Genomic DNA, 15,732 nt, shown 5'->3' with positions numbered 1-15,732 from the left:
CCCACCCTAATATAAAGTAAGTGCAGTATCATTTTGTTTCCTATACAGTCGTACCTTAGATCTCAAACGCCTTGGCTCCCGAACAATTGAAACCTGGAAGTGAGTGTTCCGGTTTTCGAACCATTTTCGGGAAGCCAGACATCCAGTGCGGCTTCCGATTGGCTGCAGGACGCTCCTACAGGATACTCCTGTAGCCAATTGGAAGCTGCGCCTTGGTTTTTGAATGGTTCCGGGAATGCATTCTGTTTGAGAACCAAGGTACGACTGTATATACACAGTGAAATGAATACACTTAATTGCAGTTTGGTTGCCTCCTTAATAGTGTAGGCCCTACACGTTTCTTTTAAGTTCCCTGTGGAGGCAGTAATTTTCATGTTTGAGAAAGTCAAAATTTTCCATGAATTAATTTATACAAAATGCAGAAACTGGGATGTGCTTATAATTTCCAAGTTAAAATCTCTTTGCTGAAGCCCACTCCAAAAGCTCTGTTTTAGCTATTCAGTTGCCACATGTGCTGTATTTGTGTACAAATTGATCAAACCTCAGAGCAGCTTTAGTTTGTTTATATTGTGTTAAACATACACTTAGCTTCCATGTGGCTAGGGTGGGTGGGAAGCCTTTGTTGCTAAAAGGGTTACAGTAGTGTGTTGAACAAAGTTATCTTGTAAGCAAAAAAAAGACTTCCTCTTTGCTTGTGCACCCCATCTGCTCTGGGGGTTGGAGAAAAGTACCAGGACAGATGTTGGGGAGCGGAAGTCCTTGTACCAATGAGACCACTTGGTTTTATACAGCCCCTGTGTCTTGATCATTCATTGAGCTATGATGTTGCTGTATAGCAAACAAATTGAAAATTTTAATTTGCCTTGGGCAGCAAGAACTGCCAGAGCAATCTGCAAAAAATGAAAACTAGCACTTTTAGGATATGTGGGGATGACTGAAGAGCAGCCCCCCTTCAAAGTTTATTTCCACAAAGGAAATAAACTTTCATTTATGCAGTGGCACTCCACACAAATAGACCACTTTGTGCCTGGTGCACATGTAACCTAGACAGATGCTGACTACTCAATGACTAGTTTGGGTTTTAACTCCCTATAGTTGTTTAAGCATTTTTAAATCAAAGCTTTTATCCCCCCCCCCCGGCGGGGGAATCTCAGAGCTTAACTTCTCAGTTCACATTGTGTAATTCCAATAATTCCATTATTACTCCAGGTGCTACTGAAGGAATTTTTGTAATTCCATTATTACTGTTTTACACAATCCATTTGCAATTTGAAACACAATATGGGGAAGAGGCTTAGAGCTTTTGGCTCATTTACACATTGCCCTCTGCAGGACTTCTGTATGCCATGGTGCAGAAAAAAAGGGATAGGGAGCTCTTTGCCTAGCCACCTCTCTTCGGCTTCAAAATGTGGACATGGTACCGTAGGAAAGAGGTGTTTTGTTCATTTGCTTAAAGCTAATTACCTGCGGGATGTAGGGCAAAGAAATTCACTTGCACAATTCCATTTCAATATGCTTTATTGAAAGGCACACTGTTTCTTACAAGGCATAATGGCACTTGTTAACTAGTTGCAGCATTCCCTGACTCACACAGAATAGATTTCTAAATTCTCTCTCCACCCACCTCTATATCCAGATGGCAAAAGGCACATGTTAGGAGATATCAATGCATCAGTAAGTTTCATGGTATGGTCACTCGGAAACCAATGGTTTAAGGAAACATTCTATCACTTCATTTTGAGTAGCTTGTATTGAGGTAGAAGTTGGTATTGAAGCTCTAGAATACTTTATCACAAAGAGTTTTAGGCCAGCAGCTTCAACACAGGTAGAAATGACCATATACGTATTTAGACAGGCGGCTACATTCATTAATACAGCTACAGAATAAGTTACGAACCCAGTTAACAGCTGGAAGACACCTAGACTAGAAGTGGATGCCATTCAGAGTAAGTAATGTAGAGGTGATGATTCAGCCAAGGTAGGAAAGCTACTTCTGATGTACAGTGGCACAGGGTTTCAGTACATCATTCACAGCCTTATGGCAAAACTGCACTAAGCATTACTTTCCTTCATACTGTGCTCCCAAATCATCACTCCCAAGGCTGCTATATCCGCATTCAAGTGGCCACGATGCTAAAAAGTTAGCTCATGTTTTCTTCCCCACCTCAGCTGTCCATTTAAACTTTCCAATACTCATCGGTGGTATCTAGACCTAACTGGCTCACACTGGCATCAAGGGGACCTTTTCTGGTAAAACCCAGTCATTGCCACATTATGCAATCTTCTTCCAGAAACACTTTCCAGCTTAAAATAAAACAAGCTTATGTATGAGGTTTATAAAACCAACCTAACGCAATGTTCTACTGCAATCCACACCTCACATGTTTTAACCAGTCACTATCATGTTCCCCAAGATGTACCCAAGGACTGCCTTTCACACTTCCTACTTCCACACATTTTTAAACTGTTTAACTCAGTACAGACTTTGGACGAAGCGTCTCAGACAGCCTTTCTATTTTTAGGTAGTGCTAATGTCCCAATGCTTGACCTACATTCTTACCTCAGCTTAAGTGTCAGTGAACATTGTAAAGTTTCAAACTGTGTTTTTTAAAAAAGCAGACATTAAGCAGCATTTACACTTGTGCAGTGAAGTGGTGCTAGTCACATTATATACTTTACTTCTAATACCCTGGTGCTTAGAACACACTAAAAACATCATAGTTTAACTCAAACACTTGCAATACCCATCTGATTTAGTCTTGGCACAGACATATAATCCAGTTCCGTACTTTTAAAGTGCATCATTATTTCAAGAAGTTTCAGAATCCTGGATTCAGTTGGGACATTAAAGTTTCACTTGCTTAAACGTGGTCTGAACATGTTAAAAAGTCTGTGTAGAAATGTGTACGATCAAACACTAATGGTAGAATGAATTTCACTTTCCTCCAGAAGTCAGAATGAAACACTTGAATAGCTGCCATAGGTCTATCTATGCTTTAGGCTCAGGGATCATTCTGTAAGAGTATCTTCATTCTTCATCATCAGGGGTTAAAAACGAACAGTACTGATATAACGGGTAGCGACATTTTAAAATGAGCATGGATATTGGTTTTCAGCAGGGTTCAAGATATATCCAGCTGATTCTCTGCTCCAGTACAAAAGGAGATCCTAGCCAAATCTGCACTCCCATCTTCTCTTATGGATTCTCTGTAGTTAAATGAATAATAATAATAAAATGTTATTGCAAGGGGGAAGTAAAATAGTATGATTTAATCAGCACTGTTTACAACATTCAGTTCTCTTTTAAAAAAACCCCACTCAAAATCACAAATAAAAAAAACGCAAAATTCTTGCGAATCTCTCTAGACTTCTCTCCTTCCCTCCGTGGGTTCTTTGGTTAACCTTTTCAACTGCATATTATAAATCCTCCTCATTTTTTAGTCCTCCGTTGTATCCAAAGTTTATGTAACATTGCAAGAGTTATTTAAGACCTGCCAAAGAGTTCAAATGTTTACAGTGGCCTGTCAAATATAATATAAATTTCTCCCATTCTTAGTTGAAGTTTTGATTCTCCTGGTTTCTGATTTTCCCAGTCATTCTCGCCATCTCTGCATAGTCCAATCGTTTAGTCTGCCAGTCCGCTAAACAAGGTTCCTACAACATTCAGTTCTCAGTAAATAAGCAAGTTCTGCAGTGGGAAGATTGGCGAGAATTTCCCCACCCTTTCACCTTTCCGCTTGCAGGAGGAGCGAGTTTTGATCTATTTCAAAACCACGACTTAGCCTACCATGAAGACATTACTAATGGAAAGATGGCAGAAGTACATTAATGTGCACCAGCATTGCTTCCACACACACACCCCAGCCGGAACACACCGGAATTCAGTTCTGGCACCTCTAAGGCGGGCCCCATTGCCCTTCTAAAAGAACGAGGGAAGTGTTCATTGTGAGTTCTGGCACTTCTTTTTTCTAGAAAAATAGCACTGCACAACCATGATCATTCTGGTGGTCAACACTTTTACCACTGGGAAATAGGAATCTGTAGCCTTTCCGGTGGTCATTCCTGACCATTGACAGTGCTGGCTGAGGCTCATGGGAGTAAAACATCTGGAAGGCCACAGGTTTCCATCCTAATGCTACACTAGTTAGTACTTCAGAGGCAGACTGGCTACTCCTGCACCCACTTTTTGTGCGCTTGTGAGTGCTGTCAATATTTAAAGAACCTTCTTCCCTTTCTCCCTGAAAAGGTCAAGAGTGGAGCAGGTATGAAAGCTTTGATATTTAACTAGCACTGCTGACCAACCCACACACTATGACACAGACAAAACAAAAAATAAAATTCATTCCAGTAGCACCTTAGAGACCAACTAAGTTTGGTCATAGGTATGAGCTTTCATGTGAATGCACACTTCTTCAGATACACTGAAACAGGTATCTGAAGAAGTGTGCATGCACACGAAAGCTCATACCTATGACAAACTTAGTTGGTCTTTAAGGTGCTACTGGAATGATTTTTTTTTATTTTTTGTTTCGACTACGTCAGACCAACACGGCTACCTACCTGTAACTAGTACTATGACACAGAGTGAGAGAGGGTCAGAAAGTATTTTTAAAATTATGCCTTGAACTTCTTCTAAACAAATTAAAAGTTAAAGAAAACCCCACATGCCATGTAGGCAACTTATTTAAAAGCGATTAAGCTACAGTTTTACAGAACCTTATTTCAAATTTACTCACCTTTTAGGAAACCACTTTCTGGGATGGTGGGAAGATGGGCGATTCTGTAGTAACTGTGCTTTAGCTGCCGTGCCGTGCGGCCGGACACAATCCATTTCAGCTTCTGAACATTTGGTTTGGAGCACTTGCTTGAGGAGTATTCCAAAAGGCACTTTGACACAAGCTCTTTCCAAAAAGACAGCTCTCTGCCATTTATCTGCCAGAAGCAAGTTGGAAAATATAAAAACTAATCAGTGCCACTGAGAAAGCAGCAACGCTTTGTTTGAAAGTCAGGTGTGTACTTGGCTTTCATGATAAATATTAGGAACCAAGCAAGCTGTTGCGATTGGCAGACAATAACATACAATTTGATCTGCCACCTGATGAATGTGCTCCATAGAGACAACATGTCTGACACCATCATTGTCAGTTTTTAGGTGCCAGGCTAAGATACTTTTTATTTACCCAAGCCTTTGGTAGTTAAGTGTGATGCTCATATTTTAGTAGGGTAGGGTAGGACTTATTCTTTCTGTGTTGCTGGGAGGTTCATTTTAGAAATTCTGTATAATAAATTGTTAAATTTCTGGCTTTAAACCAATTTTATCTGTAGTCTAACTTGCTGAATTGAATTGAGTGTTGTTGTTTCTTGTATAAAGCAGCTAACAAGCAACACTACTGCAGGTGGCGACCATTCTGAGCGGGGGTTCCATTCCTGACCCCCACATGCGCGGGCACAGTCCGCAGAAGCTATTCTGCCCTGTTACACCTGCAAGCACACCCATTCTACCCTCTTCTGGGTGCAAAAGGATCCGTGCATCAGCAGTTGCGCATCATCTGGATGCGTGCAAAATGGTCACCGCCTGTACTAATAACAATACCCTTAAGCAAGGTTTCAACACCACCCTGTGTATCAAGCTCCGACAAGTTTTGACATTCTTACTCACTTAAGTCTACACTCTGCCCCCTGACAACTGTCCAAACCAGGTAGTAATATACCCTGCTTCCCCAGGGAAAGATCTATCCCAAAATTTCCATTTTGTATATCGATAGGGGGTTGGGCTAGCAGATCTTTGAGATCCCCTCTAACCCAGTGGTTTTCAACCAGTGTGCCGTGGCACCCTGGGGTGCCTTGAATGATGGCCAGGGGTGCCATGGGCAACTCTGGCCTCTGTCCTTCTTTCCTTCTCTCCCTCCTCTGATGCCTTCTTGCACCTCTGCCTCCCCAAGGATTGCGCAGCTGTTTCTTGCAGCAGCCCCGACTACAAGCTCCCCAGATGAATGGTGCCTCTGGGGCTGGCCAGGGGGTGCTTTCCAGGCCCCTGTGGGAGGGGGGAAGCAGCTCCGAGACCAGGGGCAGCAGCAGCAGGAGAGGAGGCTGAGGGAACACTCCACAAGGGAAGGTATTTGAAAAAGGGTGAGAGGCTGCCAGCTCTGCAGGCAAGGGGTGACAGAACTGGGCTCCTGAGCCCCACAGGGGAGCTGCAGAAAGAATGTAGTTGCTCAAGGGAGCCGTGGACCCCAAAATGCTGAAAACCTCTAAGATTCTATGGGATCTAATCATGCTGAAAACCGGAGTAGACAAAATCATTCATTGTACATAGTCTCTTATTAGGCAAGAGGCTCTTATCCATTAACTCAAGGCGGTTGGCAACAAAGAGATCCAATCTTCTGGACTAAGCATTTATCCACAGCCTACCTTGGAATGTATTTGAAGGTGTTCTATGGTGGCCTCCAATTCTGGCAGTTTTTCTTCTTCAGCTTCCAGGACCAATATTGAGAGAGCCAAGACAGATGGCTGAGGAACAGACAAAGCAATTCAGATGACAATCAATCCTCTCCAGGTTCTGCAGAATATCTGCAAGCACCGATCAATCAAGATCCTTACCTTTGCTTTCGAAAGAACAATCCTGCAGTGACATGCCTTGAGCTGGGCTTCAAGTCTCTCAAAATTAAGATGTTTCTTCCTGTCAGAAAGTGAGACCTAGTTTAGTAGATTCTCTGTCTTTGCAGACAAAGTTTACATGGCAAAGCTAACCTTACTAAACTTTGAACAGCTACAGAAATTTTAGATCAGTTTAGTAATATTCATTTTTTTATTTCTAAACCACCAACTCATATACATATATCATTAACACATCATAAAACTATGAAACCATAAAATACAGAAGAAATTAACAACACCGAAATGATCTAAAACCAGTTTCCAAGGTGACAAAATATCAAAATGCAGATTCCTCAGATTTCACTTTCCACTGTTCTCAAATTCCATCCAAGCAAAGACTTCCACTCTACCTAAATGGAACTGCCCATTCCAAACATGTTCTGAAAGGAAAACTCTCTACCTTTCATAGGTTAGGCTGCCGTGTAGGACCGAGTGATAAAGTTGCAGAAACTGGAAGGCAGTCGTTGCTTTCACTTTACCACACAGCTTCTCCAGAATAATCTCCTCCATTCTCATCAAGTCGGAAACTGTGAATCGGTACTGGCTTATTCTAATTAAGTCGGTGGCTAATGGAACATTCCTCTCTTCTTCTGTCGCTTTCACAGCTAGGTAGAAGCAGCTTAGCCCAACACAGCCCAAGTGTTTTGGCTGTACCTAGAAGAGGAAAGACAGTCAGAGATTAAGGGTTTTTTCTATCCAATGTGCAATTTCCTGAAGAAGTGTGCATGCACACGAAAGCTCATACCAAAATAAAAACTTAGTTGGTCTTTAAGGTGCTACTGAAGGAATTTTTTTATTCAATTTCCTTTGTTTTACTCTTAGGCTGCTAAGAAACAGCTAATCAGGAAGTAAATACCACTGTACTCAATGGGAGTTAAGACTCCACATCATAGGATTAATGAGCTACAAGTCAAACATTTTTATATGTGTAAAATGGTTTAGGACAACTTTCTGCACTCCTGGGTCAGATCTATCAAGATTCAGTATTGACTGGTAGGGGTTCCAGGTGGGAACCATTTCAGGATCTAGCTGGGAATTGAGCTGGAACCTTACACATGAAAGGCAGGTGTTCTGCCATTAAGCTGTGCTTCCCTGTAGAACTTCCAAAAGTTCTCCTTCTCCTCCCACCACCCGCAATAAATCATCTTAACTTCCTTGAGTGGAAAGTTCATTCCAAATATCCTTGCATAAGCCTACAGTCATCCCTTAAATAGAAATGGATGCTCAGTTAGCTCTACGCTTGGGGAAGCAAGGCAACTATTTATCACTCCCCAAGTACCCACTGTCATATACGTGTCTCAAATGTTTTAAAGTTATTCAGGTTCAGTACAGATAACCCCTGCCCTCTTGCAGAAAGGCAGTCAAGAAAGATTGTGTATGCCTGGCACACAACAGTTCGTTGCTTAAATACTTTTTATTTCTTTCAAAAAGGTACTATTTGCTTGTTTGACTGACTGCTCCTAAATGTCTCCTGGTTCAATTCTACAAGGTCTGTAACATCCTCCACCCCACCTGGAAACGTCCTTAAAAATATTTAAAAAACAACAGCAACCTGAATTTAATAATGAATACAGACATGATTTAAAATAGCGTGGAGAAGGGAGCTTGAGAATTGGGTCTTGCCCCCACCCACTTGCCATATGGTCTAGGATGAGTTGGTCATGATCAATTTGGTGCTCAGGCCAAAAATGGTAGGCCATACCTATGCTAGATGAACACATTTGCTTTTTGCGGTGGATGGAGCAACCACCAGCCATTTTGGACACCCCCACATAGCTCCAACAAGCACACCAGAAACAGAAGGTCCTGTGTGGGATACACTTTCAATCCACAACATTGTTCAAACTGCTCAAAAACAAGGTATTGGATAAGTTGCCCACTTGTGATACACAGTAGAAATTGGAGTTCTTGGTAAAGTCCAGAAGTAAACGAAAAATTGCAAGAACTCGGGCCAGAAAGGATAATTTCAAAAAATATTCACAAAGTTTTATTCAGGATAACTTCCAGTAAATATCAACATCAGGATTCTTCATCAGCTGGAATGTAAAAGTTAACATAAATGTTTGTAATGAGAAATTATTCAACTCTTAAGATATAAAGTTTTAACAAATAAAAAGGACAGAGACTGTATTCAAATAAACATTACTGATATATCTTTGAGTGACCAACCTAACTTCAACCTTATAGTCTGCTTTCTAAATAAAGATTTAAACTGCTTGTAGCGTACAAAAGGCTTGTCTAAACTTAAATAAGAAATCCTCTTACAAAATATAACAATCCTTGTTACAGGAATACTTGTAGTTTTCTACAAACAGAGTTATAATACTTGTAAAAACAAAGGTAGCTTACCGAGGTTTCTTAGGTCTAAGTGTACCAAGTATGTTTGCTTTGCTAACTCAAATTGTTTGCAGCACTTAAATGATAGAGGAAACGAGGTTGCAGCAAAATTAAAGAGACAGTATAGCATTTAGGACTACAAGTGTTGAGATAATTTAAAGGCATATGGACATAACTAGGTTCAATGTTGTTACAAAGTACAAATTCGATTATAGGAATGATGTGAAGTCTAGACTATTGTTCAAGCCCCCTGGATGTAAAGTGTTGAAAAGATGAATAAATTTGGACTCCTGTTGGAGAAGGAGTCTGTCAATGTTCATACGTTGAAAGCGGGTTTGCGGCAATGTCCAGATTACAAAGAATGAGAAGTCATCTTCTGTATGTTTGTGTTGAGTATAATGTTCAACTAGTGGCGCCTCCAAAATGTGATTACGGATTCTGGAGCGGTGTTCACTTATTCTAAGTTTGATGGGTCTAGAGCATTTTCCAATGTACATTTTTTGGCAAGGGCAGATCCATGCATATATGCAGTTTTTTGTGTTACAGTTGCTAAAATGTTTGATGGTGAACTTAAACTTGGAGTGTTGATCAAAGAACTCCTTTACCTGTAAGGAATATTTGCATACATTGCATCTACCACGTTTGAAGTGACCTCGGGGAGAATCTTCTCTCGTTGTAGTTTTTGGAAGTATATCTGATTTCACCAAAAGATCTTTAAATTTAATTTCTCATTACAAACATTTATGTTAACTTTTACATTCCAGCTGATGAAGAATCATCGAAACAGGGCCTTGTCCTGATGTTGATATTTACTGGAAGTTATCCTGAATAAAACTTTGTGAATATTTTTTGAAATTATCCTTTCTGGCCCGAGTTCTTGCAATTTTTCGTTTACTTCTGCACTTGTGATACACAGCATCATCCTCGAATACTGAGACCTCAGAATTATATACATTCTGCATTTTAAGGGCAGGCACAGTCACAGCCTCACATCTCTTTTCAAGGCAGCTAGCAAATATACAAAAGACACAATGCAACTGGTGAAAGAGAGGCAACATTAAACTTGGCATGCAAGTTCAAGATACAGTTATGCATTTCATGTTGAAACCCAATCTCTACTCCTGCTCAAGAGGCAGGAGCAAAAGAAGCCTCTCAAACATGTGCTTTGATAGTTTTTAGTCTTTGAATGCATTCAGAATTGCTTGAATCAATGAGACAAGCAGAAGTTTCTGATGCTCTGAACCACTGAGACCTCCAAATCTGAATTCCAGTCAAGAGGATTTACATAGCATAACTGCATGCATGCATGTTGAATTGAATGCAACTCTCCTTGCAGTCAAAGCCTGTAAAGTCTATATGGTTATGAAGAGATGAATGAGCCTACAGCTTTGTTGTTCAAGACTTACCTTCATTTTTGACAGAAACCTGTCTAAGTAGTTCACTGCAAGAGAAAACGTCTCTGTACCAAAGCCAAAGAACTGAATTAAACTAAGCAGGTCCTTCACTTCAAAGTCTCGCAACCTTGCCGTCATCCGGAGCCCATTATCGTGAGCAGATTCAATTACTCTCAGGCCAGATAACTTTGGCTGACATCTTAACTCTTGATCCAGTAACACACTCAGCTGCCGCAGCAATTCCAGAGTCTCACTTGCTGCCAACGTTTCAATCATCTGAAATACAAGACTTGGGTCAGAGCAACTGCTTACAGCATAGCATTTGTCTGCAAATTCACAAAAGGAGCACATTTAATCCTGCCAAGGTAGACTATCAGATGCTATAGTGGAACAGCTAAGCAGCATGATGGGTTGCCTCATCTTAAATGAAAGCTCCAAAAGCCACCTTTGATGAGATACTGCAAAATACAGGGGTAGAGAGGGAACAGGTGGACAGTAGTGCCAACAACCCATGTGGACATAGTCAGAAGGGAGCAGTCACAGTGGCAGCTGTGGCATTCTGCTAAAAAAGGGGGTTAAAGTTTAAAAGGTTACAGACATTATATGCAAACACTATGCATACTCTCATCAGAATGTATTAGCGCTCTCTCAAAACAGGCCTAAAAAGATCAAATCCCCAGGGTTAAGACAATCTGTTTGTCAAGTCCACTGACTCAACTCCACATTGGAGCAGCAACAATTAGAGGGTACTGTGAGAGTCTCAAAGCCCAAGGGATTGTTGACCAGCGCTTGATATAAACAAAAGCAAGACAATTGGCAGGCTAATGCTCCCAGCTACACTGTGCAGACATGGCTGCTTTTAGGCCACATCACTCCCTTTTAAAAAGGCAGCAGTGGCTGTATCTGGACTGGAGTTGAAGATCAGCAAGGATGGGTTGCTAACAGCTGCTAAAGGATGAAGGGCATCCTTTCTAGCAAAGAGGTAATGATTTACTGGTGGGCCTCTTAATGGATGGGCATGTGTTGCCAACCCCCAATGAGTTTGTGATATTAGATTATTGCAACATGCTCCATGTGGAGCTGCCCTTGGATCTGGTCTGGGAAGCTTCAGCTAGTGCAGAATGCTGCAGCTAGATTGTTGAAAGACCTGTTCTGGCTTCCTAAATGCTACCAGGCAAAGTTCAAGGTCCCTGTAGTAGTGTGCAAAGCCCTTAATCACTTCGGGTAGTGATAAAGCGGGATATCGAATCCAAACTCTTCTTCTCTTCTTAAACCCCAGGATGCTTTAAGGACCACCTTGCCCTGTAGTGCTCCTTGGGTGAGTACTATTAAGCCAGAAGCATCAATTGAGTCAGGAGTACCTTCAGTGGGGAACTCTGTCCCATAAGAAGTTGGGGCAGGAACTGCCCCTTACCGAGTGTCAGACACTTGGCCAAAACTGTTTCATTTCTGGAGGACTTCGCACTCTGAATGCTTCCCAGATATTTCCCCTTATTCATCTTTTATTTCTTAGCAATGTTTTTTGGATTGGTTTTTAAACAATGACATAAATACAAAAACAGGAACTAAAACAGTTTTCCAGCAGTACATCTAATGGCTTTTGTTCTACCCATTGGATTTAGACATAAGCTTGCACATCCCCCTTTTATGAGATTTTTAAAAAGTTTTAAATGTTGCATATATTTCTATTCTATTGCTGTAAGCCGTTTTGAAACCTACATGGTGAAGAGCGGTATGCAAAGTTTAAAATAAGCAAACAATATTTAAGTGAAGTTGCAAAGGCTGGCCTTATGCTGAGGCTCTGTGTTCCCTGCGTGTAAAACAAGACCATCAATGGGCCGCCTGGAACCTGCTCCTTCTGCGACTATACTCCCTAATTTCAGAACTGAGTAGGGGACCCATGAAATGAAATCTGCACTTTTATATGGAAATCTAAATCTGGGTCTCCTCCCCCTCCCCTCTTTTAGTTTTGGTTCCATTTGGGGGCCTTTACGGGTGTTCATAGTGGAAAAAGCAAAGAGAACCCTGCAAAAGCATGAGGTCCCGCCCGCCTCTTGCGCCAGCGGCAGCACCTTCCTGCTCTGGGCTTTGCATGCCCGGGCTTGCCCTTTCCCTCTCCATCTCTTCCCTCCTCCCAAAAGCTGGTCTTATGCGTCAGAAACCTCCCACCTACCCATTGAAACCCCTCGCCTGTCACCTACCTTGTGACAGGAGAAATGACCAGGAGAAATGAAAACCAGAAGTTTGGGAAGCGCTGCTCCTCTCGCCCGTCCTCCTAACTCCAGGCGAAGTACGCGGAAATAAAAGATTGGCACTAAAAACAAATAAACTTGTAAACATTCTACAGAACTTCTTGTTCTAAAAGCATCCGTTTATTTTAAATAGCATTAGAAAAAAAGCAAAGAACTGGCCTTTGTATAAATAAGTTCTTCCATTTCTTGCCCAGCCCAGCCTTTTCTTCCTGCTGCTGCAAATATCTTCCACGAAGCTCCGCCTCTCTGCATATGTATAAAAGTGTCGCTCTCCTTCGATTGGTCGCTACTTTGACCTGATGGGCGAATCAAAGCTTCTCGTTCAGCCCCGCCCCCTGGCCGAGCGAGAGGAAGCCCATACGTAGAGAGAAAGAGTCGAGCGCGAGCTCCGGTATCCCGTTTCGCCATCTCTGTTACCGCTGGTCGAAACTTAGTTGGCTCGCCTGGCTTTGCGTAGGTTAACCAGGACTGCGGACAGGCTACAGAGAGTGGTGCAGAAAAAACCCCACTGCACAATCATTCCTTCAATAAATCTGACTGCTCAAAGGATTTCTGCATTAAGGACAGAGGATTAAAACCTCTGGAAGAAACTTGTAAGCGACTGTAAGCCAAGTCACTATCTCTAATAATAATAATAATAATAATAATAATAATAATAATAATAATAATAATAATAATAATAATATATCCTGCCCTCCCCTGCCAAAGCCGGGCTCAGAGCGGCTAACATCATACAAGTAAGACAATGCATAAAAACAAGTGATCGATAAATTAAGATACATCCCACAATGAATTCAAACAAATTAAAATTAAAACTGGACAAGTGGCAATCTTCAGGTTAATACTGAAGGCCGTTGATGATTGTTAAATATATAATGTAATGTTTGCATGCACTGAAGTTTGAAAAAAGGTTTGTGTTTGCAAAATAGGGAAGTTTGTATTAGGCAAGAGAGGTTTGTCTCTACCAAACGCAGCAAGGAAAGGCTGGGTGTTTCAGCCTTTAGGCTAATTGACAGGATCAGCACAGGGGAGACAACCACCTCTACTGGCAGGATCCATAAGAACAACAGGCCCCAATGTAGATCTTTATCGTCCAACCCCTTGTTCCTGATGTAGATATTCACTTACCCCTTTTTTCATGGCAGCGTGGGCATAGCCAGTGGGTTGGAGGGGGGCAGCTGCTCCCCATTATATCAAGTAAATAAATAAAAATACTTAACTAAAAGTAGAAATCATCAGAATATTTGAAATTGAAATGCTCACTGAAATACCACAATTTCCCTCCCTAGCAAGCATTTTCCTAGAAAAAAAAAGTTAGGGCCTGCTTTTGTTACACTTATGCATGTAACATATCATTTCATCCTTCGTTGCACTGTGTGAGCTATTCTCTGCAGAACATCACAATTTAGGATACTACAGCAGTGGTTTCTAACTGGCTATCTCTCTTGCTCAGCCATGCACCACTTGTACAGAAGAGTGGTCATTCAGTACCTTGCAGAAAGTAAAACTTGGCTAAGGTCGACGATGACAAGGGGGGCCTTCTCAATGGGCAATGCTTACTGAGTGTACACAGAAAAAATGCATTGGAAAAAAGGAGTAATTTGAGAAGGAAGTGCTGAAAAGGTTTCTAACAAATCCAGGAAAACTTGTTTTAGTTTAGATTTTGTAAAAATAAGATGAAAAGGGCATGTTCTTTGTAATTTTGCAAAATGTAAACCACGTGAAAGGTACTCACTGGTGTTATTTTATTATTATTTAACTTTCTAGTTTTCAAATGACTGAAGATTTTGACAGATTTTCCTGGGCACTTGGGGTCAAAAGAAGGTAATTTCTGTTGCGAGACAGAGACAGACAGATGATGATGATGACAAGGGGTCCCCCCCCCCCACAAATCCTAACTATGCCCATGTTTTAGGTCTGTATTTCTGAGGGCACAACCCAAGTTTCCCAACTGGAGTTAACTATGGGTCATTGGTGGTCTGCATGTGTTTTCCATACTGCCTGCATATATAACAAAATAAAATCATTTGAAAATTGTCTGTCTGTGTTCCTTTTCATAATGATTTCTGTTTATGTGTACATTTTTTACCATCAAGGCTTGATACCATAGCAACTTAGGTTTGGGGACATTCTAAATTTGGGCAATAATAAATATCGCAGCAATTAATAAAAAGTTTATCTCAAGTCCTTATGTATTATAGTTTTGGTATGATAATCAAAAATAAGTAATAAAGCCAGTTGTGGGTCTTATTGTAATGATGGGTTATTTTTATTAATCTATTGAAATATTATACAATATTCCAAAATGTTGCAATTTTCTCACATGACCACCACATGGGGGTGGGTGGGGAGAATCTCTGCTCTCACAGTATCCCCAGTACAGAGGGGGAAAGTGTATTATTATTTATTCTGTTTATTTTGTGGGGAATAAAGGACCAGCAGAATAAAATTGTTAAAGCAGATGTTTCAAGCCTGGTCTAGAATGTGAAATAATGGCCGCGTCATCTGCATAGAGCAACAAAGGGGTCCTTCTCACTCCTATTTTTGGAAGGTGTCCATCTGGGTCAATTAGGCAGCCTTCTAGGTCATTTAAAAGAGGAGTCCCCTACCAGGAAAGACTGTTCTCGTGTGCCCAAGACACAGACTCTATAAAACATATTATGCTGTACTGTGTGAAGTTCAAGCAAGCTAGGGCTGAATTGATTTCACCCTTGCTGGCCCTGATCCCAGGAAAATCGGAGGAGTATTGTACAGGTATCAAGTTCCTATTGGAAGACTGGTCAAATGCTAGAACCTTAGCAGTGGCGAAGTTTCTATCGGTGGTTGCAAGAATCAATGATCCCAACTCTAAGTTTGAAGAAAATGTTTTTGAAACCTGAAGGCAGGGTGTCCTTATTGGGTATCGCTTTGTAACGAATTGATGGGTCTGTGGACCGTAATAAAGATTGTATTGTTAAAGCATTCTCTCTGACTCTGGCACAGCACTGATTTTAAAAGCAAAAGTTTATGAACATTCATCCTGATTCATTTGCACAAAGTTTGTAAGGAGGTTAGATAACGTCCCCTTGATGCAGAACGAAACATGCTAAGGA

The 15,732-nt window shown here is 41.2% G+C and overlaps 1 protein-coding gene across 1 annotated transcript; it reads right to left on the bottom strand.

Moving 5' to 3' along the window:
- Nucleotides 1-1,507: 1,507 nt before the first annotated feature.
- On the bottom strand, nt 1,508-12,892 carry CCNG1 (cyclin G1). Its single transcript, XM_088661744.1, has 7 exons — nt 12,590-12,892; nt 10,401-10,664; nt 7,058-7,311; nt 6,601-6,679; nt 6,412-6,510; nt 4,737-4,932; nt 1,508-3,205 (listed from the first exon to the last, which is right to left on the bottom strand). The coding sequence occupies exons 2-7, from the start codon at nt 10,662-10,664 to the stop codon at nt 3,123-3,125; spliced, it is 975 nt and encodes a 324-aa protein (XP_088517870.1). The 5' UTR covers nt 12,590-12,892; the 3' UTR covers nt 1,508-3,122.
- Nucleotides 12,893-15,732: the final 2,840 nt, after the last annotated feature.

This window comes from Zootoca vivipara, chromosome 2 (genome assembly GCF_965207765.1).
Source record: "Zootoca vivipara chromosome 2, rZooViv2.hap1.1, whole genome shotgun sequence".
Classification (NCBI taxonomy): Eukaryota; Metazoa; Chordata; class Lepidosauria; order Squamata; family Lacertidae; genus Zootoca; species Zootoca vivipara.
This window is presented reverse-complemented; position numbering and strand designations above follow the sequence as displayed.